Source organism: Ochotona curzoniae, unplaced genomic scaffold (assembly GCF_017591425.1).
Source record: "Ochotona curzoniae isolate NIBS_2020 unplaced genomic scaffold, NIBS_Ocur_1.0 contig_1, whole genome shotgun sequence".
Taxonomy (NCBI): Eukaryota; Metazoa; Chordata; class Mammalia; order Lagomorpha; family Ochotonidae; genus Ochotona; species Ochotona curzoniae.
The window spans coordinates 26,974,432-27,002,083 of NW_024464918.1; the positions used below are offsets into that span (position 1 = coordinate 26,974,432).

General features: G+C 55.0%; 2 protein-coding genes across 3 annotated transcripts in view; one reads left to right on the forward strand and one right to left on the reverse strand.

Annotated features, from left to right (window-relative positions):
- Positions 1-1,778: 1,778 nt before the first annotated feature.
- Positions 1,779-19,981, forward strand: HK3 (hexokinase 3). The gene is made up of 19 exons (XM_040963970.1): positions 1,779-1,858; positions 4,743-4,819; positions 12,709-12,871; positions 13,024-13,178; positions 13,261-13,380; positions 13,475-13,570; positions 14,308-14,407; positions 14,510-14,693; positions 15,182-15,337; positions 15,480-15,713; positions 16,020-16,315; positions 16,401-16,540; positions 16,647-16,766; positions 17,208-17,303; positions 17,491-17,590; positions 18,770-18,953; positions 19,039-19,194; positions 19,357-19,590; positions 19,691-19,981. Exons 2-19 carry the CDS (start codon positions 4,769-4,771, stop codon positions 19,833-19,835), a joined length of 2,730 nt encoding a protein of 909 aa, XP_040819904.1. The 5' UTR covers positions 1,779-1,858; positions 4,743-4,768; the 3' UTR covers positions 19,836-19,981.
- UNC5A (unc-5 netrin receptor A) overlaps positions 19,952-27,652 on the reverse strand; it is a 55,657-nt gene continuing 47,956 nt past the window's right edge. The window contains exons 6-16 of one of the 2 annotated variants that reach the window (XM_040964075.1): positions 27,485-27,652; positions 26,761-26,925; positions 25,365-25,553; positions 24,978-25,280; positions 23,045-23,132; positions 22,753-22,921; positions 22,257-22,490; positions 22,005-22,154; positions 21,752-21,916; positions 21,358-21,536; positions 19,952-21,192 (exon numbers count right to left, since the gene is read on the reverse strand). In XM_040964075.1, coding sequence (XP_040820009.1) covers positions 21,027-21,192; positions 21,358-21,536; positions 21,752-21,916; positions 22,005-22,154; positions 22,257-22,490; positions 22,753-22,921; positions 23,045-23,132; positions 24,978-25,280; positions 25,365-25,553; positions 26,761-26,925; positions 27,485-27,652 — 1,976 coding nt within the window. In that variant the 3' untranslated portion in view covers positions 19,952-21,026. The remainder of the gene's footprint in view (positions 21,193-21,357; positions 21,537-21,751; positions 21,917-22,004; positions 22,155-22,256; positions 22,491-22,752; positions 22,922-23,044; positions 23,133-24,977; positions 25,281-25,364; positions 25,554-26,760; positions 26,926-27,484) is intronic. The other variant, XM_040964165.1, reaches the window with a different exon arrangement.

The following is a 27,652-nucleotide window of genomic DNA, read 5'->3' on the forward strand; positions in this document are numbered from 1 at the left end:
CTGAAGAAACGACTTGGCGACCAACAAAGCCTCAGCGTAGAGAAAGGACACTCTCCTTTCTGTAAAGAAGACCTGTAATGTGAACCAACTCTTTCCTTTCAGAGCAAAGGATCCTGCAGAGTGAAGCCAGATTTCACAGCCTGGCTGACCCCTCCTGTCCCACCAGAAACCTCCACTGTGTGTTTGGGTCCTTGACTTGTCACCACTTTCCAGCACAGCACCTGTGTGTTTGTTTATTGTTCCATATGAACTGTTTATTCCAGAATTTTCTTATTTACTTATTTATTTGAAAGGCAGATTTACAGAAAGAAGATACAGAGAGAAAGAAGATCTTCCAGCTGCTGATTCACTCCCCAAGCAGTCCTAAAAGCCAGAGCTGAGTTCATCCAAAGCCAGGAGCCATGAACTTCCTCCAGGTCTTCCACGTGGCTACAGGGTCGCAAGGCTTTGGATCATCCTCTGCTGCTTTCCCAGGCCACAAAGAGGGAGCTGGATGGGAAGTAGAACAGCTGGGACATGAAGTGGTGCCCATATGGGACCCTGGTGCTTGCAAGGGGAGAATTTTAGCCACCGAGCCATTGTGCCAGGCCCAGCACCTGTATGTTAGAGATCCAACACTACACACACATGTCAAGGACTTCTGTCAGCATACTGCTGTCCTTCCTTCTGGGTTCAACGTCCTCAATTGCTCTGCCCACTTCCTGGGCAATCAGTCCCTTGCTCTTGTGTTCTTACATAGCCTCTTACTCATTAATATTTAAACACAGGGCTGGCATTTTGGTATAGTGGGTAAAGTCACAGTCTGCCGCCTGGCATCCTGTATGGGTACTGGTTTGAATTGTGGCTGCTCCATTTCCCATCCAGCTTCCCACTAATTTGCCTGGGAAAAGAGCAGAGGATGGCCCAAGCACTTGAGCTCTTGTATCTAACATGGTGACTCAGAAAAAGCTGGTAGCTCCTAAATTTAGCCTGGCCCAGTTCCTGGCTGTTGCAATCGTTTGGGGAGTAGACCAGCAGATGGAAGATCTCCTCTTCTCCCGCTAGTCCTCCCACCTATCGCTGTCTTTCAAATACATCTTTAAAAAATACTTAAAGAATATTAGAAAAACGATCTAACAGACTGTGTTTTGTTTTTTAGATTTATTTTTATTGTAAAGGTAGATATACAGAGAGAAGGAGACACAAAGATCTTCCATCTGCTGATTCACTCCCTAAGTGGTTGCAACATCTGGAGCTGAGTAGATCTGAAGTCAGCAGCCAGAAGCTTCTTCTGGGTCTCCCACACAGGTGCAGGGTCCCAAGGCTTTGGGCCGTCCCTTCCTGCTTTCCCAGGCCACAAGCAGGGAGCTGGATGGGGAGTGGAGCAGCCAGGATATGGACTGGTACCCATATGGGGTCCTGGCACACGCAAGGCAAGGATTTAGCCACTAGGCTATCACACTGGGACTGTAGGCTATAATTCCTAGGCTAGCCTCCTCCAATGACTTTCTAAGGGTGAGACACCACCACAGTACTCCGACTCCTCGTGTCTGAAATTTGAAGAGGTTGCAACACAGCAGAGGAGAGATCGAAGGACCACTTCAGTCGATGCAAGGCTCCCCCTTCCCGGGGTCTTCCAAGTTGGCACCACAGTTCTGCCTATCCTTGGCTCTGCTTAGGTTAGACTTGGAAGGAAGTATACCTTCCTGAATTACTTGGTGTCTTGCAATCGGTGGTGGAGGAAGAGGGTGGGGCTCGGCAACATTATAAACGCTGGTCCTCAGTGAGTTTCACTTTTGGGTGCAGACGAAGTTCACTGGGGGTGTTTCACATTCTGGGAGAAGAATTCCAAGCAGAGTGACCAACTGCTGTCTCCCAGGTAAGAGGGCGCTTCATCCCCAGCCTGCTTCATCTCTGCCCCCTCCTTCTTGGCCACACCGGAGGAGTGGATGTTGGAGAGACCAAGCCAGCTGGTTCCATTCTCAGGAATCTCTGGGGTGCTTTCCAGAGGGAAGCCTCCGAGTGGCTCACTGATCGAATACAAGCCTCTAAGGCAAGCTTGGGCCGAGCCTCGACTGGGTCCTGGGCGTGTAGCCATGAGCAATGTGCCCCTCCCCACTGACCTACAGACCTGTAGAAGTGGTGAATAAATAAAGTGTGGATGGGTAATGGACTGAATATGTGATGGAATGAACTAGCCGGGCCTTGTTTGTACCCCCTAGCGTTTTTAGCAATTACCTTCAGAGAAGGTAACAGAAGGAACATGCCACACTCCCATTTAAAGATTTAGAAATAGCGTAGCTATATGTGATCTGGGGGAGATGTGTATGAAGCTTTCTTCTTTGACCTCCCCTGCTTCCAGTAGTAAAAAGCTGCTAAAAAAAGGTCATGGCTTTGTTGTACTCAAGTCTCAAACCCTGGTGTTGGGCAATAAAGATCAGGACAGTTACAAGAATAGCCCTCTCAAATCAGAGTTAAGTTTGCTAAGCGGGAGACAGTGCAGCTTGCAGTCAGCATGGCCCGGAGGGAGCAACAAGCAGAAAGTGAGGTTGAATGTTGGGAGTTGGTTGGGTGATGAACAACTAGAAGCAGAGGTCTGAGTCAGCGCTAATGAGACTGGAGAGTGACCAGTGGCCATCGCAGCAGGGAGGAACCCCAGCTCGAACTTCCCCTCCTTTCTTTCTTTCTTTTTCTTTCTTTCTTTCTTTCTTTCTTTCTTTCTTTCTTTCTTTCTTTCTTTCTTTCTTTCTTTCTTTCTTTCTTTCTTTCTTTCTTCCTTCCTTTCTTCCTTTCTTCCTTTCTTCCTTTCTTCCTTTCTTCCTTTCTTCCTTTCTTCCTTTCTTTCCAGAAAAAGTATTCTATGAGTTACGGAGACACGGGAAATTTTCCCATTTACTGGTTTGTTTCCCAGAGGGCCACTGGGCCAGGCCAAAGCCAGGTGCCAGAAATTTCATCTGGGTCTTCCCCATAGGTGGCAGGGGCCCAAACACTGGCTGTCTTGGGCTGTTTTTCCTAGGCTCTTAGCAGAGAGTTGGATCATGAGTGGAGAAGCCAGGATGCAAATCAATGCCCATATGAGATGCTAGTGTTACAGGCTGGAACTATACCACAATACCAGCCTGCTGCATCTCTATGCCAGCCCCGAAAGCCATCTGCAAATAGAAAGTGAGCACCAGGGTGTATACAAGGCCATTCTAGACAGAAGAATGCATGGGCAGACCTTGTGAAGTTTTCCATCAGGAAGGGAGGAAAGGAATATGGCCCTTTGATTTTGAGAAGGGCTCTAATTTGAGAAGGGCTCTAATAATCTGTGAAAAGACTCTAATTTACGAATAATCTCAAGATAGTTGGGTTTGAAAGCACTGTCATAGGTTTTAATCAAACCTTAGGAATGAGTGAAATGAACAGGGAGCCAGAAACTTGGAACCCCTTTGTTTAAAGAGAAGAGGAAGAAATTGTTGGCAAAATTTGTGAAAGATTTAGAAAGGAGACTTGGAAGAGATTGGCTGTCAGTGCCAAGGAAGAGAAGTTTGCAATAAAGAAAATAGTTCATGGCTGGAAGGATATTGGTGGTCATGTGGCATGTTAAGCGATGGGAGTAGAAGGTGGGCAGGAGTGGAGGGGGGTGAAGGAACCCTGCAGAAATGTGGCTGTTGCAAAGTGAAGGAGGTAACAGTGGATAGATGGTTTTGGCTCCTGTTTGGCCCTCCACCTCTTGAGGAGCACCTTAACCACTGAAGTCTTCCCTGGGGACTACCTGGAGCAGCTACCACCTGCAGCTTGAGTGGGCAAACACACCTGACACTTCTACAGTCCTGTCCAATGTTACAAAGGAACAGGAATTTTATTTGCTTTGTTGTAGAAGAGAAAGTTGAGGCACACGGGTGTCAACTCAGGCTCAGCTCAAAAGATCTGCCCATGCATTTGCAGCATGGTCTGCACTTGCTTTTGCGTTTGCCCCAAGCAGCCCTTTGTGTGGGTGGATTCCTACTTCACTGGTGAAGAAATGAGACTTCAAGGTCAGGAGGCACGGTGTAGCCCCATTCTGGGTCCTCAGCACTCCTGGCTCTGCGTCACTGCCCTTCTTGAAATGCCTCTGTGAGCCACTGCTTGCATTGCACATCCTATTTCATAAACATCCCCTGAGATGTTTGCTCCACTTAGTGCTTACAGCAACCCTGGGAGGACATGTATCTCCTCCTATTTTGATGATGAAAGAAAGAAACGGCTTGCCCATAGTCACACCTAGAGTGAGGCCCCTTTCTGAAGCAACCTTGCACTCCTCCAGGTGGGCTGACTTTGCACAGTCCAGCCTGTCTGCTTCGCTGGCAGCACCCTTGTCCCTTCATTCCTCACAGCCTTTGCTTCAAACTCCTGACACGTACCTGACCTCTCAGCCTCAATGCCTACAACACAGATCCATCTCTGCCACTGTCTGTTCACTGCCACATGAGGTCCCCAAGGACAAGGCGTGGGGTTGCTTCATTTATCCCCATCGCTAGGCACCAGGAACCAGCGAATGTGAATTAATGACAATAAATGAGTGGCATTTACTATCAGCCTTCCTTAGTGTTCTCTCACTACACATACTCCTGGAAAACAAAGGCCTACTGGAACGCTGATGGTCAGAAGTTCTGAGTTCTGTCTACAGTTTCCCTTCCGAATCCTTTTCAGAGGAAGGAAGCTGATGGTTTGGGGTTAAAGCCTCCGGGGCCTTCAATAGAGTTGGGGATTTTACTTGGGGTGTCCCTTTTCTCCTATAGGTGGCCAATAACCATTGTGAAACGACATGGAAGAATACACTGGGCCCATGGCCGAGTCCTTGGTGCACTCTGAACTGGTAAGTACAGTACCAGCTTCCATTTTGTGTCTCTGTAAGGTCGTCAAGGGCAGCAGGACTGAAGATGCCCAGATCCCCTGGCTTACATCTGTGCAGCCCCGTTCTAGCTACCCAAGCATTCAGGTCTGATTTGGTACCACTCTCCTGGGAGGCTCCAAGCACCAACAAGGGAGTGAACGATTGTGTGTCCTCGTCTCAAAGACGAGGCGTGGGAGAACTTGGGCTGGGGTGGTCCAGCAGTTGGTGGATCTCTCCTACTGCTGCCTTGAGAATGGGTCCTCCAACAGCTTCCTGGTATAAAGCTGAGTCCCCAAACCCTCCTTTCTGCTTCCCCAATTGCCCCTACACATTTCCCTCTGCTGACATGACCACTGCAATCAGATGAATGGAGATGGCCAGAGTTTGTGTAGTGAACCTATATAGGAATGTGCCCGAGCTGCTCAGAGCTGGCCCTTCTGTCCCCTGACCAAGCTTTAAAAGTCCTTGTCTACCACACCCTCAAGCAGGAAATACTTGTGCAAGTAATTTCATGTTTACTCTCTCTGCTTCCTTGTTAGTCAGAGGGAAATAGAGGTCGATACCCTCCTGTCTGGTGGCTTGCATGTGCAGAAGAGGCGTGGGGAAAGGGGTCCTGAGTCGGTCCTGTGCAGTTTCCTTCATTTTTGATTCCCCTGTGCCCGGCCCATAGCCGGGCTCAGCAGTGTGCAAGGAGTCACGTCATCTGCCCAACCAGGCCTTGCTCCAGAGTCTGCGGTTCCCTCCCCTTTCACTTCCTGTCCTCCTTCCGGAGAATTCTGTGCCCCCACTGGCAATGCCACCCACCCAGACCTGCAGTTTAAAGACTTGCCTTGGAGGGGTGGGAGTGGGAACTTGGGGAGGGGGAAAGAGAAATCCCAGAGCCTATAGAACTGTATCACGGAATAATCAATTAATTTTTTAAAATGACTTTCCTGTTGGAGGCAGGCATTTGGCAGTCATTGACTATCAGCCACAAATCCTTTGTACAAATCCCAGCTCTATTTCCAATTCCTGCTTCTTCATGTGCACCCTGGGGGGGCAGTGGTGAAGCACTTGGGTCCCTGTCACCCAATGGGACACCTGGATTGAGTTCCTGGCTCCTGGCTTCAGTCAGCCTAGGCTTAACTGCTGTGGTCACGTGGGGACTAAACCAGGCAATGGGACACCTCTCTTTTTGTACCTCTGTGTCTGTCTCTTTCAAATAAATTTCAAAAATTAAAGTCCTTTTACATTTGGAGGACTTTGTGAAGGCCAAGTTTCCCGTAGCCTTGGATACCCCAGGCTTCACCCGAGGCTTACCTTCACACAATCCAGAGGTGGACAATGTGTGACCCATGCTGAGCCCCAATCCTTCTGCTGGTGCCTCCTTCTGTCACCAGAGATGGCATGGGATCAGCTTGCATCTTGTGGTCTGAGCACAAAAGGCCAGATGGGATTTCACATGTTCTCCAGCTCTTCCCACCTCACCCTCTTGGCTGCAGCTTCACCCCACTGTTCTAGGGAGCAGGGAGGGGAGACCCTGCTGGGCTTCTCCTGGCTGACGTGGGCCTTAGTAAGCTCTGCCACAGAAGCCTTTCTGTCTTTCTAGTAACTTCTGCTTTCTTCTAGTCCCTCCTTCTGAACTTCACTATGCCCAGAAAGAAGGGTTTCAATTAGAGCAAAGTCATGAATTTCTTGGAAAGTCAGCTGCTTCCAGGAAGCCATGAGAAAACACACCAGGCATCTGAGCAGTGCCTCCCACCTTCCAATCCCTCAGCCCCTCTGGTTATCACAGCACCACAGTAATCCAGGCAGCAGAGCCTGGGGCGGGAGGTGGGGGGAACAGGACTCTGAAATACTAAACCATGTTCTCGGTTTAGCTCAAGAGGTGCACAAGGCTCAGAGGGATAGGCTATGCCAGGACTCCAGAGCTGGAAAAGTTGCAGGGCCCAGGCTCACATCATACTTGCTCATTCTGGTTGTCTGGGGCGCCCTCCTACGTCTTCCTGTGTTGGGTACTTGTCAAGGGACCTTGTTAGGTTGTGGGAAGCTTTGCAATAACATGGAATCCTCTGCAGTCAGGTGGATTCGTGCTCAGAGGTTGCTCCACTCCTCCATGCCACCTTCTCAGAGCCTCAGTCTCTTAACTGAAACATGGCGATAGCCACTTGAAGGAGCATCTGCTGTAACTGACAGTTGAAGTTGTTGGCCCCTTAGGGACCTGTTTCCTGGTGTCTCGCTGAAGCAGGGGTGGCACTGAGTGGGCCTCTCCCTCTCTCCTCTGGCTCTCGCTGCCTCATTAGCCAAGTGTCTGGCTTCGTCTCTCACAGGCACGGGGCCGGTTTGGGACAGGGGGTCGGAGCCGTGCAGTTCCGCTGTGGCAAGCTGTGGCTTGTGCTGGGCTGCGGGGAGTGGAGTCCCTGGCTGTCATCCTCCACTGAATCCAAGGAGGTTATTGAGGTTTACTTTGAAACCTGGGAAAGTGGGTCCTCTGGGAGAAGGGAACTGATGCTGTACACAGAGGGGAGATCTCTGGGGACGCCCATGAAGCTCCTGGGCTTCTGATGCACGGAAGATTGGGGCTCTTCTGTCCTCTGCCTCCCCCCCCGCCCCCATCTTCTCTTGCTTCCTGACTCTGATCCATCCTGGCACAGGCCACAGTTCCCTCCAACCCCCGCCATCCCTCCCCATTATGCAGAAAAATCCCTTTGTTCTCTTCTCTCAGATCGTCAAATGGCTTATTCTGTCCTTCCTCAAGGAGGCCTTCCCTTATCTAAAAATATCTGTTCCTCTCCCGGTCACTCTCTAACTTCTAATCTTGTCCTCCCACATTTTTTACTTTGAAGACTTACATGAGAGAGGGATATGTGTGTGTGTGTGCGCCCACACACACACACACACACACACACACACACAGATCTTTCATCTTCTGGTTCACTCCCCAAATGGCAGTAATGGTTGGGACTGGGCCAGGCTGAAGCCAGGAGCTAACAGCTTCATCTGGATCTCCCATGTGTATGGCAGGGGCTCAAACACTTGGGCCCTCTTCCATTGCTTTCCCAGACGCATTAATAGAACTCTGGATCAGAAGTGGAGTAGCTGGGACCAGAACCGGCTTTCTGATATGGAACGGTGTCTGAGCCTGCTGTGCTACAACACTGGCCCTTTATAATTTTTTCTAGTAGCCACCATCACTACATGTGCTCTTTTTTAAAAATTTACTTCTTTTTATTATTATCATTTTATGATACAGTTGCATAAGCCCTGGGATTTCCCTCCCCTCTCCCCAATCCCCTTCCTGCTCACTGAGTTCCCCTATATCATTTCTATAGTATAGATCTTCATATACAGTCTTATGTCCATCATTGTGAGCAGAGAGTCCAGCATCCTATTGTCAAGATACAGTAAACAATTTCATTGGGAGTCCATCTTTGATCTGGAAGTAGAGATGCACACTGCATTGTATACTCACATCTGGATATGATAGTCTCCATTACACAGTTACTATATATCCTTTAAAATTTTTTTTGCATTTTATTATTGTTATCATTTTATGATACAGTTCCATAGGCTCCTGGCATTTCTTTTATTCCCTCCCCAATTCCCTCCCGCCCACCCCCCCGCCTAGTTCATCTATATAACAGTCTAATGTCCATCATTGCGGGCATGGACAATGGCAGAGAGTCCAGAATCCTATTGTCAAGATATAGTAAACAGTTTCATTGTAAGTCCATCTTTGTCAGGAAGTGGAAATGCATACTACATTGTATCCTCACATCTGGATGTTAGTCTCCATTTCACAGCTACTGTAATCCTCTTAAATGAAAAGTCATAATACAAAATCAACAATAGAAAGAAAAATAGAAATTTACAATGCCATGAAGTTAAATGACATGTTACTAGATATGACAGTCTCCACTACACAGCTACTATACAGCCCCTTAAATGAAAAGCCACAAAACAAAATCAACATCAGGGAGAAAAAAAGAAATTAACAACCCCATGAAGTTAAATAACATGCTACTGAATGACTAACGTGTAGCTGAAGAAATGAAAATCAAGAACCTTCTTGAAGAAAATGATGCTACTGTATGACCTATGAGTCACTGAATGAGTTAATCAGAAGAAAGTGTTTTGAAGAAGTGAAACTAGCAGAAAACAACAAAACCCATGTGATATAGTTTCCGCTGATTTTTGTTGGTTACGTGTGTCTCTTCTAGACAATAAATAGATGGGTTTTGTTTTTAAACCAGTCTACTAATCTATGATGTTTGATTGAGCTTAAGCAATTTTCATTCAGAGTTTAATATGTATGGGTGGTAATTTGGTTCTGTCATTTTAGGAATGGGTTGCTCATTGGTTTAGTCTTGTGTTGTTATTTTCCTGGGATGTTCTTCCCATTTGCCTTTGGTTTTGGTGGGCGCTATTCCTCTTCTCTGTCAAGAGAACATCTTTAAGTATCCTTTGTAGGGCAGGTGTGGAAGAGGCAAATTCTTTTAACTTTTTTTTTATTGTGGAAGAATTTTATTTCATTTTGAAAGATAAAAGAGAGTTTCGTTGGGTATGTTATTCTGGGCCAACAATTTTTTTCTTTTAGAATCTGGAGTATGTCACTCCATTCTCTTCTGGCCTGTAGAGTTTCCTGTGAGAGGTATCCTGTGAGTTTAATTGGGATTCCTTTATATGTCAGTTGATCTTTTTCATGTGCACATTTAAGGATCTTTTCCTTATGTTCGATTGAAGGGAGCTTGATGATCATGTGTCTTGGTGAAGACTGCTTTTGATCAAGACTGTTGGGAGTTCTGTGGCTCTTCTGGATGTTGTTTCCCAATTCTTTCTCCAAATTAGGGAAATTTCCCCTTATTATGTCTTTAAATAAATTTGTAAACCCAGCTTCTCTTTCTGCACCTTCTGGGACTCCCATAACTCTTATATTTGGCCTCTTAATAGTGTCTTTCCATTTTTGAATACTTTTTTTTTGGCCGGATCCAGCTCTATTTCCAACTTTTTGCTTATTTTCCCCTGGTGACAGGAAACACCTTCTAATTTTGAGATTCTTTCTTCTGCCTCATTTATTCTATTTTGGAGATTCTCCACTATACTTTTAATTTGCTCCACTGTATTCTTCATTTCTGACATATCAGCTTTCATTTGATTCATTTCTTGTGTGACATATTCCTTAAATTCCTTGAATGCCTGCTTTATGTGCTTTTCATTGTTGATAAGAAGCTTTAGAATGAGTTTTATGGATTCTGTATCCTCCATTTTCTCAAGGTCTTCCTCAGTTTACTCTGAGATTGGCATACGGTTTTGCTGCTTTGCAGGGGAGTATTCAGTATTATTCACTGTGCCTTTGTCTTTTCTTTTGCTCTTGATCATTGTACTTCTGGTTTTCAGATTCTTCTCCTTGGGGCAGGTTTCTAATCTCTGTCACACATGGGTCTACAAGTTCGACTTTACTTATTGCATTTGGCACACATTTCTTTGTTTACAGTCACTTGTGCCACTCCCTCCAGCGAACTCCAGGTCAGGGTTCTTATGTTAGATTTCCAACATTGCCTCTGTAGCCCCAGCTCCTGGCTCACCAGTCTCTACCTCTTGTGATCCAGTGCTGAGGCTCTGTTGTCTGTACAACCTTTCTCCTAGTTCCAGTTGGAGCAGGTCCCAGGATTACAGAGACACCAGGTGTCCTATATAGCTAGGTTGTTGGTAGTGGTGATCTTGCTGGAACCTGTTGGTCGTTAGGTCTGAGGGCCACACGGACCTATTTTGACCCATACAATGCCATAGTCGGTATTATTTTTCTGTGGTACCAGTGTAATGCACTGAGCTGAATCGTTCCCTGCTCAGCGCTTGCACAGCTCACTGTTGTCCCTGCAGTTTTAAATTCTTTGCCACACCGTATGAAATGGCACCTGACGTACCACTAGTAGAGTTCTTGATCTGCTGGCAGTCAGGTCTGAGGGTTATCCAGACCTGTCTCGGGTGGAGTCTGTAGGATGGCATGTTGTTGCAGTTCACTGAGTCAGAAATGAGTTCACTCCCAACTCAGTCCATGCACAGTACTGTCCATAGCCCTTCACCTCCTTAAGCAAAATGGTGCCAGGTACGGCTCTAGGGGGCTGACTGGGCTGTGAAATCCACCCTGTTCTCACACTGTTCATCTGGGATCTGCTGCTGTGCGTCTGCTCCTGGTCAAATCAAACAGAACAGCAGGAAGGGCAGTTCTTTGTCTGGGTTCACCTCCCAAGCTCCCAGTGAAAGTCCCTTCCCATCTGGTTGCTGGTGGAGTTCCAGCTGCCTGTGCAATTTGGATCGCCACTCACTGAATGCCACTGGGGTGTCAGTCATTGTAACACCACACCGTTGTGTCCACTGCTTTCCTGTGTCTGTCAGTCTCCAAGTGCCCTTCTGCTGTTGTTCTGTCCTCTCCTATTTCCTGGAATGTGTCCTCTCTGCTTCACACTGGCTAATGTTTCTCTGTCTGTTTAAATATGTCCTTACCCTATTCATGCCATCTTGATTCCAGCATTATATGTGCTCTTTCTCTCTTTAAAAATTTTTTTTTCTTTATTTTTGACAATCTTTATATAGCTTACACGTACTCTTTATTTTCTGTTTCCCACAGGGGGATCTGAGCTTCCCAAAGCAGGATTTGGTTGGTGTTGCCTTCTCTGCTGTTTTGCTAGGTATAGAGTAGGTAGGCTTTATCCGTGTCTTGCAAAGGATGGTCTGCCCCAAGAGGACTCTCCTTGGTGGCCTGAAGTCACACGTGTGAGCATGTTCAGACTCTGGAGTCTGAGAGTGGGTTAGGAGAGGTAAATACTTTTCCTTAAGATATATTTATTTACTTGAAAGAAGAGAAAAAGAGAGAGAGATCTTCCATCACTGGTTCATTGCTCAAATGACTACACTACTCAGGCTGGGTGAGGCCTAAGCTAGGAGCCTGTAGCTCTGTTGGACTGTCCTCTGCTACCTTCCCAGGTGCATTAGCAAGGAGCTGGACTAGAAAGTGGAGCATCTGAGACTCAAATATGTACCCATACAGGCTACTGGTGACTTAACTTGCTGAGCCTCAGCAATGGCCCCAAGAGAGGCAAACACTTGCTCTTAGAGTTGGCTCGTATGTTTTTTCATTCTTGGATTCAGTCCTTGGCAACTCACTGAAAGGTTCTTGCTCTGGATGCTGGGGAGCTGGAGAGTAACCCGTCAGTGATGGAGTAAAAAGAAGGGGGCGGCATCAAAGTCTGAATTAGAGGAGGGGTGTGTAGGAGCTGAGAAGGAGCCTCCAGGGAACAGGCCATGAGGGAGAGTAGAGGGAAAATCCAGACAATCCTTTGTGAGTCTATTTCTCATTTCTGTAATGAAATGCCTGAGGCTGGGAAGGGTTATAATGAAAAGAGGTCCTAGTTTCGGAGATCCAGGGGCTTGGTGCCAGCATCAGCTTGGCTGTGGTGAAGACCTCATGGAAGAGCGTGTCACAGTGGTCGGAGCACCTGCTGGACAGAGCAACCCCAGGACAAGACCAGAGGCCAGAGAGCGGGAGTAGCCAACAGTGACCTCCCATGGGGTCCCACTGCCTTTTATATCACCACACTGGGGACCGAGCCCTCAACATGCGAACCTTGGGGGACACCTCACCTCCCAGGCTCAAAGCAGCAAGAGCCTTCTGAACGTGTGGGAGCTTAGTATGGCTATGAGGGGTGAGAGGTAGATAAATGGGGTGAGCAAGACCCAGAGCAGCTGGCCAAGTCCCTCAGAGAAGCCTCCAACAGGGATCCACTCAGCTTCGTAGGAAGTGGGGGACCTAGAAGCAGGCTGTGAGCTAGGCAGGAGGAAGTCTGGCTCATCTGATGGAGGCCCCTCCGTGATGGTGGCCTGTTCCCTTCCAGGTGCAGGAGTGTCTGCAGCAGTTCCAGGTGACGAATGCACAGTTACAGCATATCCAAGCCAGTCTGCTGGGCTGCATGGAGCAGGCACTGAGCAACCAGGCTGGCCCTGCCCCTGCTGTCCGGATGCTGCCCACCTATGTGGCATCCACCCCACATGGCACTGGTGGGTACCCCAGACCAAGATGGGTGGCTGGTCTTCGGAGAGGGCGAGATTCCTGCTTTCCACCCTTATCTCCCAGGCCCCTTGCCCACAGGTGGTCTGCCTCTCTGCTCTGGCTAGCTGTTTGCCTTTCTGTGGCCCTGCTTATCCCCTAGAGAAAGGAGATTTCCTGGTGTTGGAGCTTGGAGCCACAGGGGCCTCACTGCGTGTTTTGTGGGTGACTCTCACGGGCATGGATGGGCACAGGGTGGAGCCCAGGAGCCAGGAGTTTGTGATCCCCAAAGAGGTGATGTTGGGCACCGGCCAGGAGGTGAGTGCTCACTGCACAATTCCTGAGTCTGGGGCGGCCAGAGCTCAGGTGTGCTCAGCTGACCCCCACACCTGTCCTACAGCTCTTTGACTTTGCTGCCCGCTGCCTGTCTGAGTTCCTGGATGCAAACCCCGTAGGCAAGCACAAAATGCAGCTCGGGTTCAACTTTCCTTTCCCTTGTCGCCAGACGAGCCTGGACAAGGTAAGATGGAGTGGGTGTGGGGCCATGTGGTAGTGGGGTGGGCTGTAGTCCCGCAAAGGCTGCTGGGGAAGTGACATGACTCCTCTGCCCACAGAGCACCCTCATTTCCTGGACCAAAGGTTTCCAGTGCAGTGGGGTGGAAGGTGAGGACGTGGTCCAACTGCTGAGAAATGCCATTCAGAGGCAGGGGGTGAGTAAGGAAGGGGGCGGGCATTAGTGTCCACCTAGGCTGTGCCAGTGCTTCTGGGAGACCTGCTTTCCTGGGCTGCTCACAGGCTTTGCCCACTTTCACCCTCAGCTAATGTTGCTAGCATTCGCACTTAACTTGTACTAAGGCTAAGAAAGGTAAAATATGTTGAGGAGCCTGGAAAGAAACACCGAGAACAAAATTTGGACTCTGTCCTTTAAGGCCCTGACAGTCTGGTGGGACTGTCTTTGTGCAGGAGGTATGCTTTGGGAGGGAGTCCCGGGGCTGGAGGACTCCCAGGAGGACTCTGCCTGGAGCTTAAGCTGGGCTGGCATGGCACGTGACGTTTCTGAGACAGGCACAGGCTGCTGGAGGCAGGTGGAGGCATCTGACCACTATGGCGCCATTCACAGTGACTGTAGGTGGGGGCTGGCAGGAGCAGGCTTGGGGATAGCCAGGCCAGGACCCAGGTGAGACAAGCGAGGTACCAATTCGGGGGACACTGATTCCAGGCCCGAGGGAAGCACCAGAGGTGAGGACGGAGGGAGGGAGCCACTGGAACCCCAAGTTGAGTTGCAGGAGGGAGGAGCCGAGGGTGGAGTCCGAGCAGGCATGACTCAAATATGTGGGACATGAGACAGCTCTGGATTGTCTTTGATGGTCCCAGTCTGTCCAGCCAGCACAGTTGCCCAGTTCTGGACCATACTGGCCAGCCTCAGCTTCTGCTCTCTGTGCCCCAGACCTACAACATTGAAGTGATTGCTGTGGTGAATGACACCGTGGGCACCATGATGGGCTGCGAGCCAGGGGACCGGCCCTGTGAGGTCGGCCTGGTTGTGGGTGAGCACCAGGCTGCTTGGCGTGATGATGGGGTGGGAGGAAAAGGGGGAAGGTATGTACGAGTGCCTGGTGGGGCCCGTCCTCACTGGCTGTCCCTGCCAGGCATGGGCACCAACGCATGTTACATGGAGGAGGCCCGGCATGTGGCGGTGTTGGATGAGGATCGGGGCCGCATGTGCGTCAGCGTCGAGTGGGGCTCCTTCAATGACAACGAGGCCCTGGGGCCCGTGCTGACCACCTTCGACCACACCCTGGACCAGGAGTCCCTGAATCCCGGCGCCCAGAGGTAGCTGGCCTGGGGCCCTGACTCTTCTAGACCCTGGCACCCCTCTTCTTGTACTCCTCTTTTCATACCCCTGAAGTTGCCCTTAGTGCACCCCCATGAACACATCTTCCCACCACCTGCCTGAGGAATCCACCTGAGGCTTTGCTCAGAGGTCCCTGCAGCATCCCTGGCCAGATCCAAAGAAGGAAGGGCTCGAGGTTCTAAAACCCAGAATTTTCGACCCTTGACCCTCCCCCCCACCTTATTCCTGCCTGTGCCCATCCCTGATAGAGGTTGGAGGTGGCTGAGAAGTGCCCACTGCCCTTCCAGGGATCAGCGAATCTCACCTGAATCAGTAGGGTCTGGGCAAACACTCACCTGTCTCGGGGAGGCTGTCCGCTTTCTGCGGGGTCCCAAAGGAAAGGCTTCCTCTTTGGGGGCTCTTGGCCGAGGGGCCAGGGGTTGCTGAGCACTTAGGATGGGCTTTCCCCGGCTGCCTTCCCCTCTAGGTTTGAGAAGATGTTTGGGGGCCTGTACCTGGGTGAGCTGGTGCGGTTGGTGCTGGTACACCTGACCCAGCAGGGGGTGCTCTTTGGTGGCTGCACCTCCCCCGCGCTGCAGAGCCCAGACAGCATCCGGGCGGGGCATGTGGCTGACATGGAAGAGTGAGTTGGGGACACCTGAAGCTTTGATCAGAGGACTCTGGGGCTGGGGTGGAGTGGTGCTTGGAGCCTCGGGTGGTCATGGCACTTTGGCAGGAGGGGTGTTACTGGGGATCCCAAACCAGCACTCTCTGTCCCCCCACAGTGCTTCCTCTGGGGTAGCCCGTGCCTTCAGTATCCTGAAGGACTTAGGCCTAAGCCCAGCAGCCTCGGACGCAGAGCTGGTACATTGTGTGTGTGCAGCTGTGAGCATGCGGGCCGCCCGGCTCTGTGCTGCTGCCCTGGCCGCCATCCTGTCCCGCCTCCAGCGTAGCCGGCAGCAGCAGACACTCCAGGTCACAGTGGCCACTGGAGGCCAAGTGTTTGAGCAGCACTCCAGGTATTGTGGACATGTGGTCTCACATGAGCAGGGAGCATGAACCCGAGTGTGATTGTGAGACATACCAAGTACCTTCTGGAACTCCATATGCCAACCAGTGGGCGAGTCAGTGGCAGCCCAATAGCCTAAGGACCAAGCTGGGCTCTGTGGTCAGCAGGTGTCTGAGGAGGGAAAAGATGCTTCTCTGTGTGTCCTGGGAGGACACATGCTCCAGGTGTGGAACAGACTTAGAATTCAGTTGATCTGAGTGCTGGGGCCCCTGAGGCCAGCCTGCTGCCAAGTGGGTGACCCCATCCCTGTTTGCAGGTTCCGCAGAATCCTGCAGGATACGATAGTACCCCTGGTCCCAGGATGTGAGGTCTCATTCGTTCCTTCTGTGGATGGGGGCGGCCGGGGCGTGGCAGTGGTGACAGCAGTGGCCGCCCGCCTGGCTGCCCACCGGCACCTGCTGAAGGAGACCCTAATGCCATTCCGCTTGGAGCACAAGCAGCTGGTACAAGTGCAGACCCAGATGCGGGAGGCCATGGTCAGGGGCCTCCGAGGGGAGGCCTCCTCCCTCCGCATGCTGCCCACTTACGTTCGGGCCACGCCCGATGGCAATGGTGAGGACCTACTCTGAAGGTGAGCTCCTGGGGCGGGATGGGGGCATCACAGAGAGTCTGCCACTGAAGGACACTACCCTCACAGAGCGAGGGGACTTCCTGGCGCTGGACCTTGGCGGCACCAACTTCCGGGTGCTCCTGGTGCATGTGGGTGATGGAGGTGTCCGGATCATCAATCAGATCTACCAGGTCCCGGAGCACGTGGCCCAGGGCTCTGGCCAGCAGGTACCCCCCAGCTTGGGTCCTGATGTCAAACGGGTGGGGGGGGGAAGGGCAGGGCTCAGCCCACCCTGACCCTCCCTGACCCATCCCACTCTACCCCATCCCGTAGCTCTTTGATCACATTGTGGATTGCATCGTGGACTTCCAGCGGAAGCAGGGGCTGAGTGGCCGGAGCCTCCCCCTAGGCTTCACCTTCTCTTTCCCATGCAGGCAGCTTGGCTTGGACCAGGTGAGGGAGGTGGGGCCACAAGGAGCTGTCCCCACGAGCCTCCTACCCACACACCTGGAGGCCAAGAAAGCAACTGGAGAGGGATTGGAGTGGGGCCACTGGGCCCCTCGGAGCCCCTGGCTATGGCCCCTAGCATCTGAGCCTGTACTCCCCCAGCTGCTGGTGGTTACTGAAGGCCTTTCCTTTTGGCCAAATGCCAGAAAATGGCCCCCAACCCAGCCAAGCTTCTCAGAACGAATGACAAGAGATGTGGTCCAATTGTGATTAGTGGGTTTCTTCACAAGCAGGTGGGAGAGGGAGGAGGGTAAGACTTCCTGTGACAAAGGGTTGAAAAGGCCAACCAGGGCTCCTGCTGGGGAGAGCAGGAATTGCAGGTTTTGAGAAGGTGGTGTGGCATCTGAAGGGGGCCCATGGCTAACGTCCCCCCTTGTCCCCACCCAGGGCATTCTCTTGAACTGGACCAAGGGTTTCAATGCATCAGACTGCGAAGGCAAAGATGTCGTGTGTTTGTTGCGGGAAGCCATCAGGCGTAGACAGGTAGGTACCTGCCTCGAGGGGTGCTTTGGGGCTCCAGCAGACCTGGAGGAGAGCAGAGGGTCCTCTGCTCATGGAGGGGATGGGGGTGGGATGAAGGGAGGGCTCTTCTCTAGAGACCTCTGGGTCCAGCGCTGGTTGCTGTGACAACCACGTTGCCCAGCAACTACCAGCATCCTTTTGTGTGCAGGGAGTGGAGCTGAATGTGGTCGCCATTGTCAATGACACGGTGGGGACCATGATGTCCTGTGGCTATGAGGACCCCCGCTGCGAGATGGGCCTCATTGTTGGTGAGGAGGGCCCGCCCTTTTGTGTCCCTGCTGCTTGGTAATTGGCTATCTCCTGTTGCTGCCTCGGTTTGACAGACCCCTAGCGTTGGCTGGCTCGGCAGGGGCCTGAAAACACTCCATAGGCCTGGGAATGTGGAGGGCGAGGAGGTTAGTCTGCCTCAGTGCCTGAGCCTCCACCCGCACAGTTAGTGAATGAGTCTGCATTTTTGGAGTTGTCCAGATCTGAGTGGAAATACTAGTTTTCCACTGCGTGGCCTTGGGCAAGTCTCTGGAGCCCTAATTTGCTTCATCCTCCAGGGGGAAGATAATAATCACGTGTGTCTCCAGGGCTCTGAGAGAGGGTGAGATGGGACGAGGCGGGAATGCCAGGCCTGGCTCCCAGGAACTCGAGCAGGACACCAACCGTCTATGGAGAGCCCTTCAGACAGTCCCGGGTTCTAACTGTCTCCTGGACAAAGAGATAGAAAGACATAGAAGAAGGGAAGAAATCGAATGCTTCCTGGAGGCCGAGGCTCAGCAGGGGCTTCAGGGAGAGCCGACTCTTGACTCCACCCACAGGGGAGCTGTAGGCCAAGGGCACAAAGGAACAGGGGACTCACGGCTGACCTGCACAGAGGGGCCGGTTCACACAGCAGCCCCGTGAGATGGAGAGCACCTTGAACACAGGCCCTGGCATTCGGAGAGCCCTCTAGGACAGGTTGCACAGGGCTTCCGGGGAAATGGACAGCCAGCAGAGGTTCTTGAGGTGGGGCCAGCCAGAAGACCACCTGCTGGAGAGCTTTCCCAGGCTACGTCCTCTGTGTTTCTTAGCTTCATACTTACTTTACTTCCTTGCTGGAATTTTCCTTCCACTTACACCCCTCCTTGCCCCATGCTGCCTCTCTCGATTTCCCGCTGGAGCCCTTAGAGGCTCTCCTGGTGTCTGATGTCCATGGCCTTAGCTCCCAGCTTGGCTAAGGGGCCTCTCTCATCAGCACGCAGTAACAGGCCGTCTCTGGGAAACAATCTGATGGACGGACACCGTTGGGCGACACCTTGGGACAAGCACCCTGCCAGAGGAAGGGGTCTTTGAGGGTGTGGTGCCAGCAGGGTCTGTACAAAGCACACTGGGAACAAAGTTGGGCTCCAAAGGGTCTGTGTACATCAGTAAGTGGCACTCACCCCACTGGGCCCCTGCAGGGACTGGTACCAACGCCTGCTACATGGAAGAACTCCAGAACGTGGCCAGTGTGGCCGGGGACTCGGGCCGTATGTGCATCAACATGGAGTGGGGCGCCTTTGGGGACGATGGCTCATTGAACAGCCTTAACACCTGCTTTGATCGAAGTGTGGACCAGGAATCCATCAACCCCAACAAGCAGAGGTACAGGTGGGGCCTGGGCAGTGGTGACTGTGTTGGTGCTGGCACTGGATTGGAGCTGGTCTGGTGTCTTGCTCCGTTCATACAGGTTTGAGAAGATGATCAGTGGCATGTACCTGGGGGAGATCGTGCGCCACATCCTCCTGTATCTAACTAGCCGGGGTGTCCTCTTCCGGGGCAAGCAGACCCAGCGCCTTCAGACCAAGGACATCTTTAAGACCAAGTTTCTCTCTGACATTGAAAGGTGCCCGAGGCCTAGGCCGACTCTTCCCCTCCCAAAGGTGTTGTTCTGTCTGTCCTGGGAGATGCTAGGCGATGGGGGCGGGCAGAGGGAGAGGGAATGTAAGCGACCTCCTGAGGGGGGCGCTCCTCCCCAGCGTGCTCTCCCCCTTCTCGGCCCCCCCAGCGACAGCCTGGCCCTGCGGCAGGTGCGAACCATCCTAGAGGATCTGGGCCTACCTGTAACCTCAGATGATACCCTGATGGTCCTAGAGGTGTGCCAGGCCGTGTCCCGGCGGGCTGCCCAGCTCTGTGGCGCTGGCGTGGCTGCTGTGGTGGAGAAGATCCGAGAGAACCGAAACTTACAAGAGCTCACAATATCTGTGGGTGTGGATGGGACCCTCTACAAGCTGCACCCACGGTGAGTCTGGGTGCATGAGCTGGGCAGGGCAGGGTGACCTGTCCCCTCCATTGGTAGAGCCTGGCTGGCCTGGGCTCACCTCAACCCTTCCCTGTCACAGCTTCTCCAGCTTGGTGGCAGCCACGGTGCAGCAGCTGGCCCCTCGCTGCAAGGTCACCTTCCTGGAGTCAGAAGATGGGTCTGGCAAAGGAGCAGCCCTGGTCACCGCGGTGGCCTGCCGCCTTGCCGAGAACACCTGCGTCTGAGAATGGTCTCTGGCAGCCATGAGATCTCAGCTTCAACCCTGCTGAAGCAGGCTACAGGAACTAGCCTGTCCCCAGCGCCCCCGCCCGCAGCCATGCCAAGAGAAGGAGCACTTGGGTTAGCAATATATATATATAATTTATTTACATTCACGTCTGCTAAAATCCCTATGCGCCCCGGCGGCCGGGCAAGGCTGTGTACATAAGGCCAAGTGTAAGTGCGGGAATGCACTTAAGACAGAGTCAGGACACAAGCTTCACACGACAGGGCCCTGCCACAGGGCCACCGGCCAGCCCCAGGAACGGGCACGCCACGGCACACACACATACACACACTCGCCATTGTACAGCCCGGGGACTCCATTGCATATTCACACACCCTGCTAGGCAGGGCACCTCGAGGCTAGGGGCAGGGGAGGGGTAGGGAGGGGCTGGCAGGTGTCCCTGGCTGGGGGTGGGAGGTGGGCAGGATGTGAGGCAGATGTGTACGGACACTGGGCGTGAGACGTGAGCAGCCTCCAGGGGCCAGTGTGAGATATGTGTGGCGGGGTCGGGGGGGCGGGGAGGAGGGAGGCGGAGGAACACCAGGAGGGGTGTGCGTGAGAGGAACACACGAGGCATGCGTGGGCACCACGCCTGTGTGATGATCATGCGCCTGGTCAAGGGACCTCACCCCCACCTGCCCCATCCAGCTGTGGCCCTCAGTTCTGCAGGCTTTGAGCCAGGCCCCGCAGATGCACCCCTCCCCAGCAGGCACAGAAATGTTTGCATAAGTTCCGGCCCAGGCGAGAGCTCCGGAGCCATGTCCCGAGCCTGGCGTGTGCGTGTGTGCCCGTGTGCATGCGGCCCCTGGTCAGGGCCAGGGACAGAGGTAGCATCACACACACAGCCACACACACACGGGCTGGCTTGGCCCCGGGCTCCAGGCACTGTCCACCCTGGGCCCCAGGTGTGAGCAGGTGGCTGTGCCAGCCCGGCCAGGCAGGCCATGGAGAAGGGTGGGAGGAGGGTGGTCTGAAGGACCAGCATGAGGGACAACCCTGGCTGGAATGCAGAGGCAGGGGGGCCCATCCCAGCAGCTGTCCCTGGTGTTCGGGGGCAGAGGATAGGTAGGCCCTCCTGGCCGGCTCTGCCTGTCCCTGGTGGGTGCCAAAGCTGGTGAGAGTGTTGTAGGTGTGTCCAGGCAGGCCGGCCTCAGCACTCGGCCTCTGACACTGTGAAGAGGCCAGCCTCGGGCTGGCCCAGTCCGGCCACTGCCGCCGCGAGCTGGCTGAGGTTGCCGCTGGGGAAGTGGCGTGCCTCCCACAGGTTCAGGATCATGGCTGTGGGGCTGGGCTTGGAGGCAAAGAAGCTGAGATGGCTGTGGAAGCAGAAGAGGACCCATCAAGGGCATGGCCTCAGCCCAGGCTTGCTGTTACCAGTTTGCTTGCCACCCACGGGCAGAGCCACCTCACATGCTCCCGTCCTACCTACCTGCCCAACCTCAGCAGCTTTGGCAGCCCTGCCCTACCCATCTCCCACCCACCTGTCCAGGTGCAGTTTCTGGGCCAAGGTCCGCCAGTCGGCGCCCCGGCTGCAGGGTGGGTCCAGGCTGGTAATGATCTTCTGCCGAATGAGGAAGGGGATCTTAAAGGCACTGGGGCCCACCAGGGCTGGGACCCCCCCTTCACTCTCCAGAGCCAGCAGCTCAGCAAACCTCGTGTCCTGGGATGGGAGGGAGGGACGAAGGAGGAAGCACTTGTTAGAGCTGCTCGGCCTGCCACCCATCCTGCCCCTCCCATCTCCTCCATTCCCTACCCTGAAGCTTCCTGGCACGGGAGGCTCCCTCCTATAGGAGGTGGGCTTGGGAGGGGAGGCCACGGGTCCAGAGCGTTTCTGGTTCACGGTTAGGGGGTGGTGCTGAGGCCCTGCCCACCCACCTTGGTGATGTTGAAGTTGATGTTGAAGCTCTGCCCGTCACCCTCTACCTGCCACACCCACACCTTGCAGGCCAGGTCACTGGTGCTGGGGCTGACGCGCTCCAAGGTGAAGGTACAGTGCAGATACTGCTGTGTGCCATTCCAGATGTGATAGAAGGGGATCTCCTGCCGGCGGTGCGGGAGGGGAGTCAGGGTGGTGAGAGGCGGCGGCGTCACAGGTGCCCAGCCCCAGGCTCTGTGGGCCAGGCCCTACCTGGTAGCTGACCAGGAGCTTGCTCTTCCACAGGGAGCTGGGCACATCGTGGACTGACAAGCGCAGGTTGTGGTAACTGTCCTTGAAGTGCAGTACACGGGGCTCCTGGATTAGCTGGCCCCCCAGCTGCTTCTCCAGCTGCACCACCTCCTGCAGTGCCCGGGGTAGGGTGGGATGGAGTGAGTGGGTGCTGGCAGAGCCCCTCCCCCCAGTGCCCTCCCCCTGACAGGGCTGACCTCAGGCAGGTGCTACCTTGAGCGCGTCATGAGTGTCATGGAGGCAGTAGACCCGGATGTTGTACTCGAGGGAGGTGCAGGCCACCGGGGCGAAGAGAAGCAGCTTGAGGCGCTTGGCCGCCGCCACGCTGAGGGCCTCCCCGACCAGCGCGAAGCGGCCCAGCTGCTCCGTGAAGATGTAGCAGGCTCCAGCCTCCAGCTGGCAGTAATAGAGATGGGAGGGTGCCTCCTCGCCCAAGTGCAGTACATCCTGCAGGTGGTCCCAGGGGGTCAGGCCTGCCCAGCTTTACAGAGCCCCAAGGGGAGGGTGGGAGGGGCGTTACGCCAAGTGAGTGAGCCGGAAGCCCAGGCTCCACTCTGAGACCGTGCTGGGGTGGGAGACAGGGGATGGAGGTTGAGGGATGAGAGTGGTGAGGGGGGGTCCATGCTGGGGTGAAGGAGTGGTGCGGTGGCTGAGGGACGGGTGAGAGTGTTGCAGACGTGTTGAGAGGGGGACTGCCTTTCCAGCTCACCTCCCAGCTGCCTTCACAGGACTGCTTCTTGAGGCGCAGGCTCCAGCTGTCAGGGCTGGGCTCCCCGCAGTGGTCCATGGCCAGGATGACAGGGCGTGTGAGCAGCACTCCGGGGGGCCCGCAGCTAACGATGGGACTCAGCAGGGTCTGGCAGCCGGCTAGGGGCAACCTCAAGTGGGGAAGGATGGGCGGGGAGGGCAGGCGTCAGCGGCCAGGGAGCCCAGGCTGAGTTCACACCTGCCTTCCCTCCCGCCCCGCCAGGGGGACCCCGTGACAAGGGCCCGCAGCACACCTCACATCCTCTGGCCTGTGCAGTGTGAGGTAGACCTCGTAGATCTTTCCCCGGGGGATGGCGTCTGGGGGGATGAGGAGGCTGATTCCTGAAACCAAGCAAGCAGCAGGAGGGCGCTGAGTCACCGCAAAGCCAGGTCCTCTGGCCAGGGGCCCTGCCTGACCCTGGGCTGCCACCCTTATGGGCCTGATCAGACACCTCCAAGAGCAGCAGAGGGAACCCAGGTGGGAAGAACCTGGCTAGCCCATCTGCCCTGGGCACCTGCTGTTCCAACCACTGGATGGTACCTGCACATAATCTGCTCTTCCCTCTGGCATCTGACCTCCTCCCCGCCCACCCCGGCCATGCAGCAGCAACACTCTTGCCCAGTCTGTGTGTGCTATATTCCCGGTGGTGCTGGAACCAGGGCCCCAGGAGCACCTGCTGCCCCTCCCCCTTGGTCCTGGCCACCTCTGGGGACCCCCCTACACCTTGCCCTGCCCTTGCAAGTGGGCTGGCATTGAACACCACCCAATCACAGCGGAGCTTCTTTGCCTGGATATCTGGCAGGGATAGCAAGTATGAGCGCGTCTGCTGAGAGCAGGTGGGGGCGGGGTGAGAAGGGGGCACAGCGTGGTAGGGCACAACGAGGACAGGGACCAGGGGGGGTCACGTTAGGGTAGGTGAGGAGTGGTCCTGTCCCAGGACATCAAGAGGGGCAAGGAACAGGGTGAAAACCCACAGCTTCACGCCAGCAAGTCCAAAAGCAAACAGCCCCGCCGCAGAGGGGCTGACTGTGAAGTGGGACCACCCCCCCAAGAGTTGTAGCCAACACAAACCCCATGTGCAAGGGGGGGGCGCCCTCACACCCGTGATGGCAGCTGCCAGTGAAGGTAACAACATGACAACTCCAGGGGTGGGGACACACACACACACACACACACACACACACACACACACACACACACACACACACACACACACGGAGCTCTCCAGCTTACAGCCCGCAGGCAGGTGCAGGTCCTAGCCCCTGGGGCGCATGAGGTGCAGAGAGTGGAAGCCCAAGGGGACAGTGGCAGGTGAGCCAGTGGGAGGGGTCCGGGCATGCCTGGGAACCGGGAGCCACGTGGGGGACGGATGAGCAAGCCCCTGTGTGAGCGAAGAGGCCGCAGGGGCGGCTGTCTGGGCACACACCACCTCAACCTTGTTATGTGTCCTTTGCAGGGTGCCCAGGGTAGCCGGGTGTGAGCTGTGTGGGGATGTGACGGACTCCATCTACATGGGGTGAAGGCTGCAAAGTAGTACCCAGACCGGGAGTAGGGTGGGCAGGAGACACGGCATGTGAGGAGAGAAGAGGATGTGGTGCGAGCCTGAGGCTGCCCTGGGGGGCCTGTGAGGAAGAGCAGGAGGTCCAGGTGACCCCCGTTTTCTAGTTGAGCAACCCAGATCGCACTGTCCACCATGCTGGAGAAAGCAGAGAAGGAGGCCGCTCGGGCAGAGGGTGGGAGACGGATCTGTTTTAGGCACGAGCAAGCTGGGGTGCCAAGAGATGCCCAGATGGACATGTCTGGGAGGTGGCTGGGCACACAGTGCTGGCACAGGGCCAGCTGGGCCTGGGGGGGCGGAGTGGACACAATCTGCGCAGACTCTGGCTGGAGCTGCGGGGTAGGCAGGGCAGTGTGCAGGGCACTGGGATGAGACCGAGGAGGAGGAGGCTCAGGCAAGCGGGGGGGGGGGGGCAGGATGCCACGCCACAGGCAAAGAGCTGAAATTCCTCGAAAGGTGGCCCCTGTGTCAGCCATCATGCCTTACTCCCTGCTGGGCTCGCCTGGCCCCCTTCCTTGTTGGCTTAGCTCAGGGGGACTGCAGGAGGGGGTGCCCAACCATCCCACTCTTCTCCAAGAGAACAGCCGGGGCTCCTACAACCCCCCAGATACTCTGGGGTTCTTCTTACCTGTGTTAGGGATCATTAGCCGGCCCCCGAGGAAGTTGAAGGTCCCATAGGCCATGTTGCTGGTGCCTCGGGGCAGGGAGCGGAAGTAGTTCTGGGTGGACAGGCGAGACACGAAGTCCTCGGCCTCGGAGGTGGGCGAGCTGTGGTGCAGCGTGTGGCGGCCGCCCCCAAGGGGGCTGAGCAGGTGTCCATTGGTGAGCTGGAACTTGGGGCTGGACACATCCTGCCGGGGACACAGGCTGCCCTGGTAGGTGGTGGTGGTGGTGCTGAGGTCCGGCTGGATGGTGAGCAGGTGGGGATTGTCTGCAGGGACAGAATGCGGGGGCTCAGAGGGCAGCGCCAGGGACTCCCCACGAGCACTGCCTTGGCGGTGGCAGGGGGCCTTACCTGCTTTGCTGGGCTTGATGCTGACAGGCTGAAAGCCGGAGGTCAGGATGGAAGAGTCAGCCACATCTGAGTCCAGCCCCTCCTTCTTGCGGCAATAAACGAGGATGAGGACCAACAGTAGCAGGATGAGGCACACGGCCACGGCCACGAGGCCCACGTACAGGGCCACGTCCTCGGGTCCTGAGGCGGCTGTGGGGCAGGAGGGAGGAGCGCATGGCCTTGGGTAAGGCAGGGAAGAGGAGGTCAATGGGCTCCCTCCAAGGAGGATGAGGTGTCAGCACTTGCTGGGCACCGGACACTTGTGGCAGGGAGCCAGGAGCTAGCATGTGGGCAGCCCGGCCCTGCATCTGCCACAGCCTGGCCTGGGACTCGAAGCAGCTAACATCCCCGGGGCGGGGTGCGGTGGCAGTTGGTGAGGGTGGTGTGCCAGGGGAGCTGGGGGCAGGAGATGAGCACCAGGGATTCTCTCAAAGTCGGAGGCCATGATTGTAGTGTGCCCCAGAGTGCTGGTACCAGGCAGTGGGATATGATGGGAGGTGGCAGGTGTAGGCTGGGGGAGTAAGGGGCGGGGGGCTGTGATGTCACTAAGTTAGCTCTCAGTGGACCATGACTGGTTCTCTTCAGAAGGATTGTGGTGGATTGGCTGGCCTCTCCCTGGCTCCCCTGGCCTCCCTGCCACTCCCAGGCACTTCCCTCCACGATTACACCTGGATGTGGCCCTCCCAGAGCTGCTTGCCAGGCTGCCTGAGCCACCCAAATAAAACTCCTGTCCTTACAAGGTAGCCGGCAGGTGTTCTGTCAACGCCAGGGAAGCAGCTCCATGCCTGGGGCTTCTGCTCCTTGCTGCTGCAGTCCCCAGGCCGGCAGAGAGGCAGGGCTGGGAGGCCTCCTCTCTGCCTGCCTCCTCCAGGCCTCAGGGGGAATGCCTGACTGCCCAGAGGAGGCGGTATTGATTTTAGAAGGGCTTTGCATTAGGCAAGAAATGTCCATCAGAAAAGAATTGACATAGATAATTAGGTTTTTAGTTGAAAGAATGGGGGAGGGTATGTTCTAGGGAAAAAAAAATCCAACCAAGATCTTTAATTGTTAGTTATGGCCTTGTAATTAACAGGCCTCGTCAACCTGGAGTCCCCATAGGAGTTGTGTGTGCACTGGGAGATGGATTTGGGGAATGTGGGCAGACGCATGTGCGTGGGCCAAGTGGCTATGGGAGTGAGTGCTGGGCACGTGTGGGTGGGTGTGCACGAGATGAGATGGGGGGCTCCACGAGGGTCTGAGCTGGGAGGAGAGCGTAGCATGTGACGTGGTAGGTCCCCCAAGAACCAGCAGCACCTCGCCAGGGCCCGCCAGGGCCCGCCAGGGCCCGCTGAGCAATGGAAGTGCAGACAGGACTCACTGTGCACGCAGAGGTCGCTGGTGCAATTGCGGGTGTCCAGGTCGGCACCATGGCATTCCTCGCCTCCATTGCGGGGCGCTGGGTCCGAGCACTCGCGGCTCCGCCAGTGGGTGCAGTCAAGCCCACAAGCCGACCACTTGCTCCACGGGCTCCAGCTGCCATCCACTATTCAAGAGATAGACATGGGCGAAGAGAGAGAAGACGGCGTGATCAGCCCAGAGAGGCAGCCCCAGGCGATCTGCCAGTGGCTCTGACAGGTATGGGGACCAAGCAGGCGACAACGCCAAGGCCGGACCCGCTGATCTGCACGCCCTCTGGTGTCCAGCTGGCCGTGATGACGCATGCTCATGACGGGGAGGCACAGAGGACGCTGGGGGCTGCTTGGCTTGTCGCCATGCCAGGGAGGCTGTCCTGGCCCTTGGACAGCAAGGACTCCTGGTCCCACAAGGACCCTTCTGATCCCTGGCCCAAGTAGACTCTGCAGCCCCAGGCTGACCTCAGCCCCTTGTGTCTCGGGAACCTATCCCGAGCCCCAGCCCGTGCACAGCCTGAGCCCTGCCGCTGACCACTCTCTGCTCCCGACCCCTGCCTCCAACTGAGCCTGGCCCTGCGTGGCGGGCGGGTGGGATGGAGCCATGGCGGGCAGGCTGGTGGGCGTGATGGAGCCGAGACGTGGAGAGATGGCGTGGTGAGGAGCGATGCGGGAGGCGGCGGCCGCTGGTACCTGGGCACAGGGTGGCGCAGGCTGTTTTCTGGACATTCTGCCCCTCACAGAAGGCGCCTCCGTTGAGAGGCGCCGGGTTGGTGCAGCTCCGGCTCCGTTTCTGCCAGCCGCGCCCACAGCTGGCGCTGCAGACAGACCACTCGGTCCACGTCGACCACCCACCGTTCA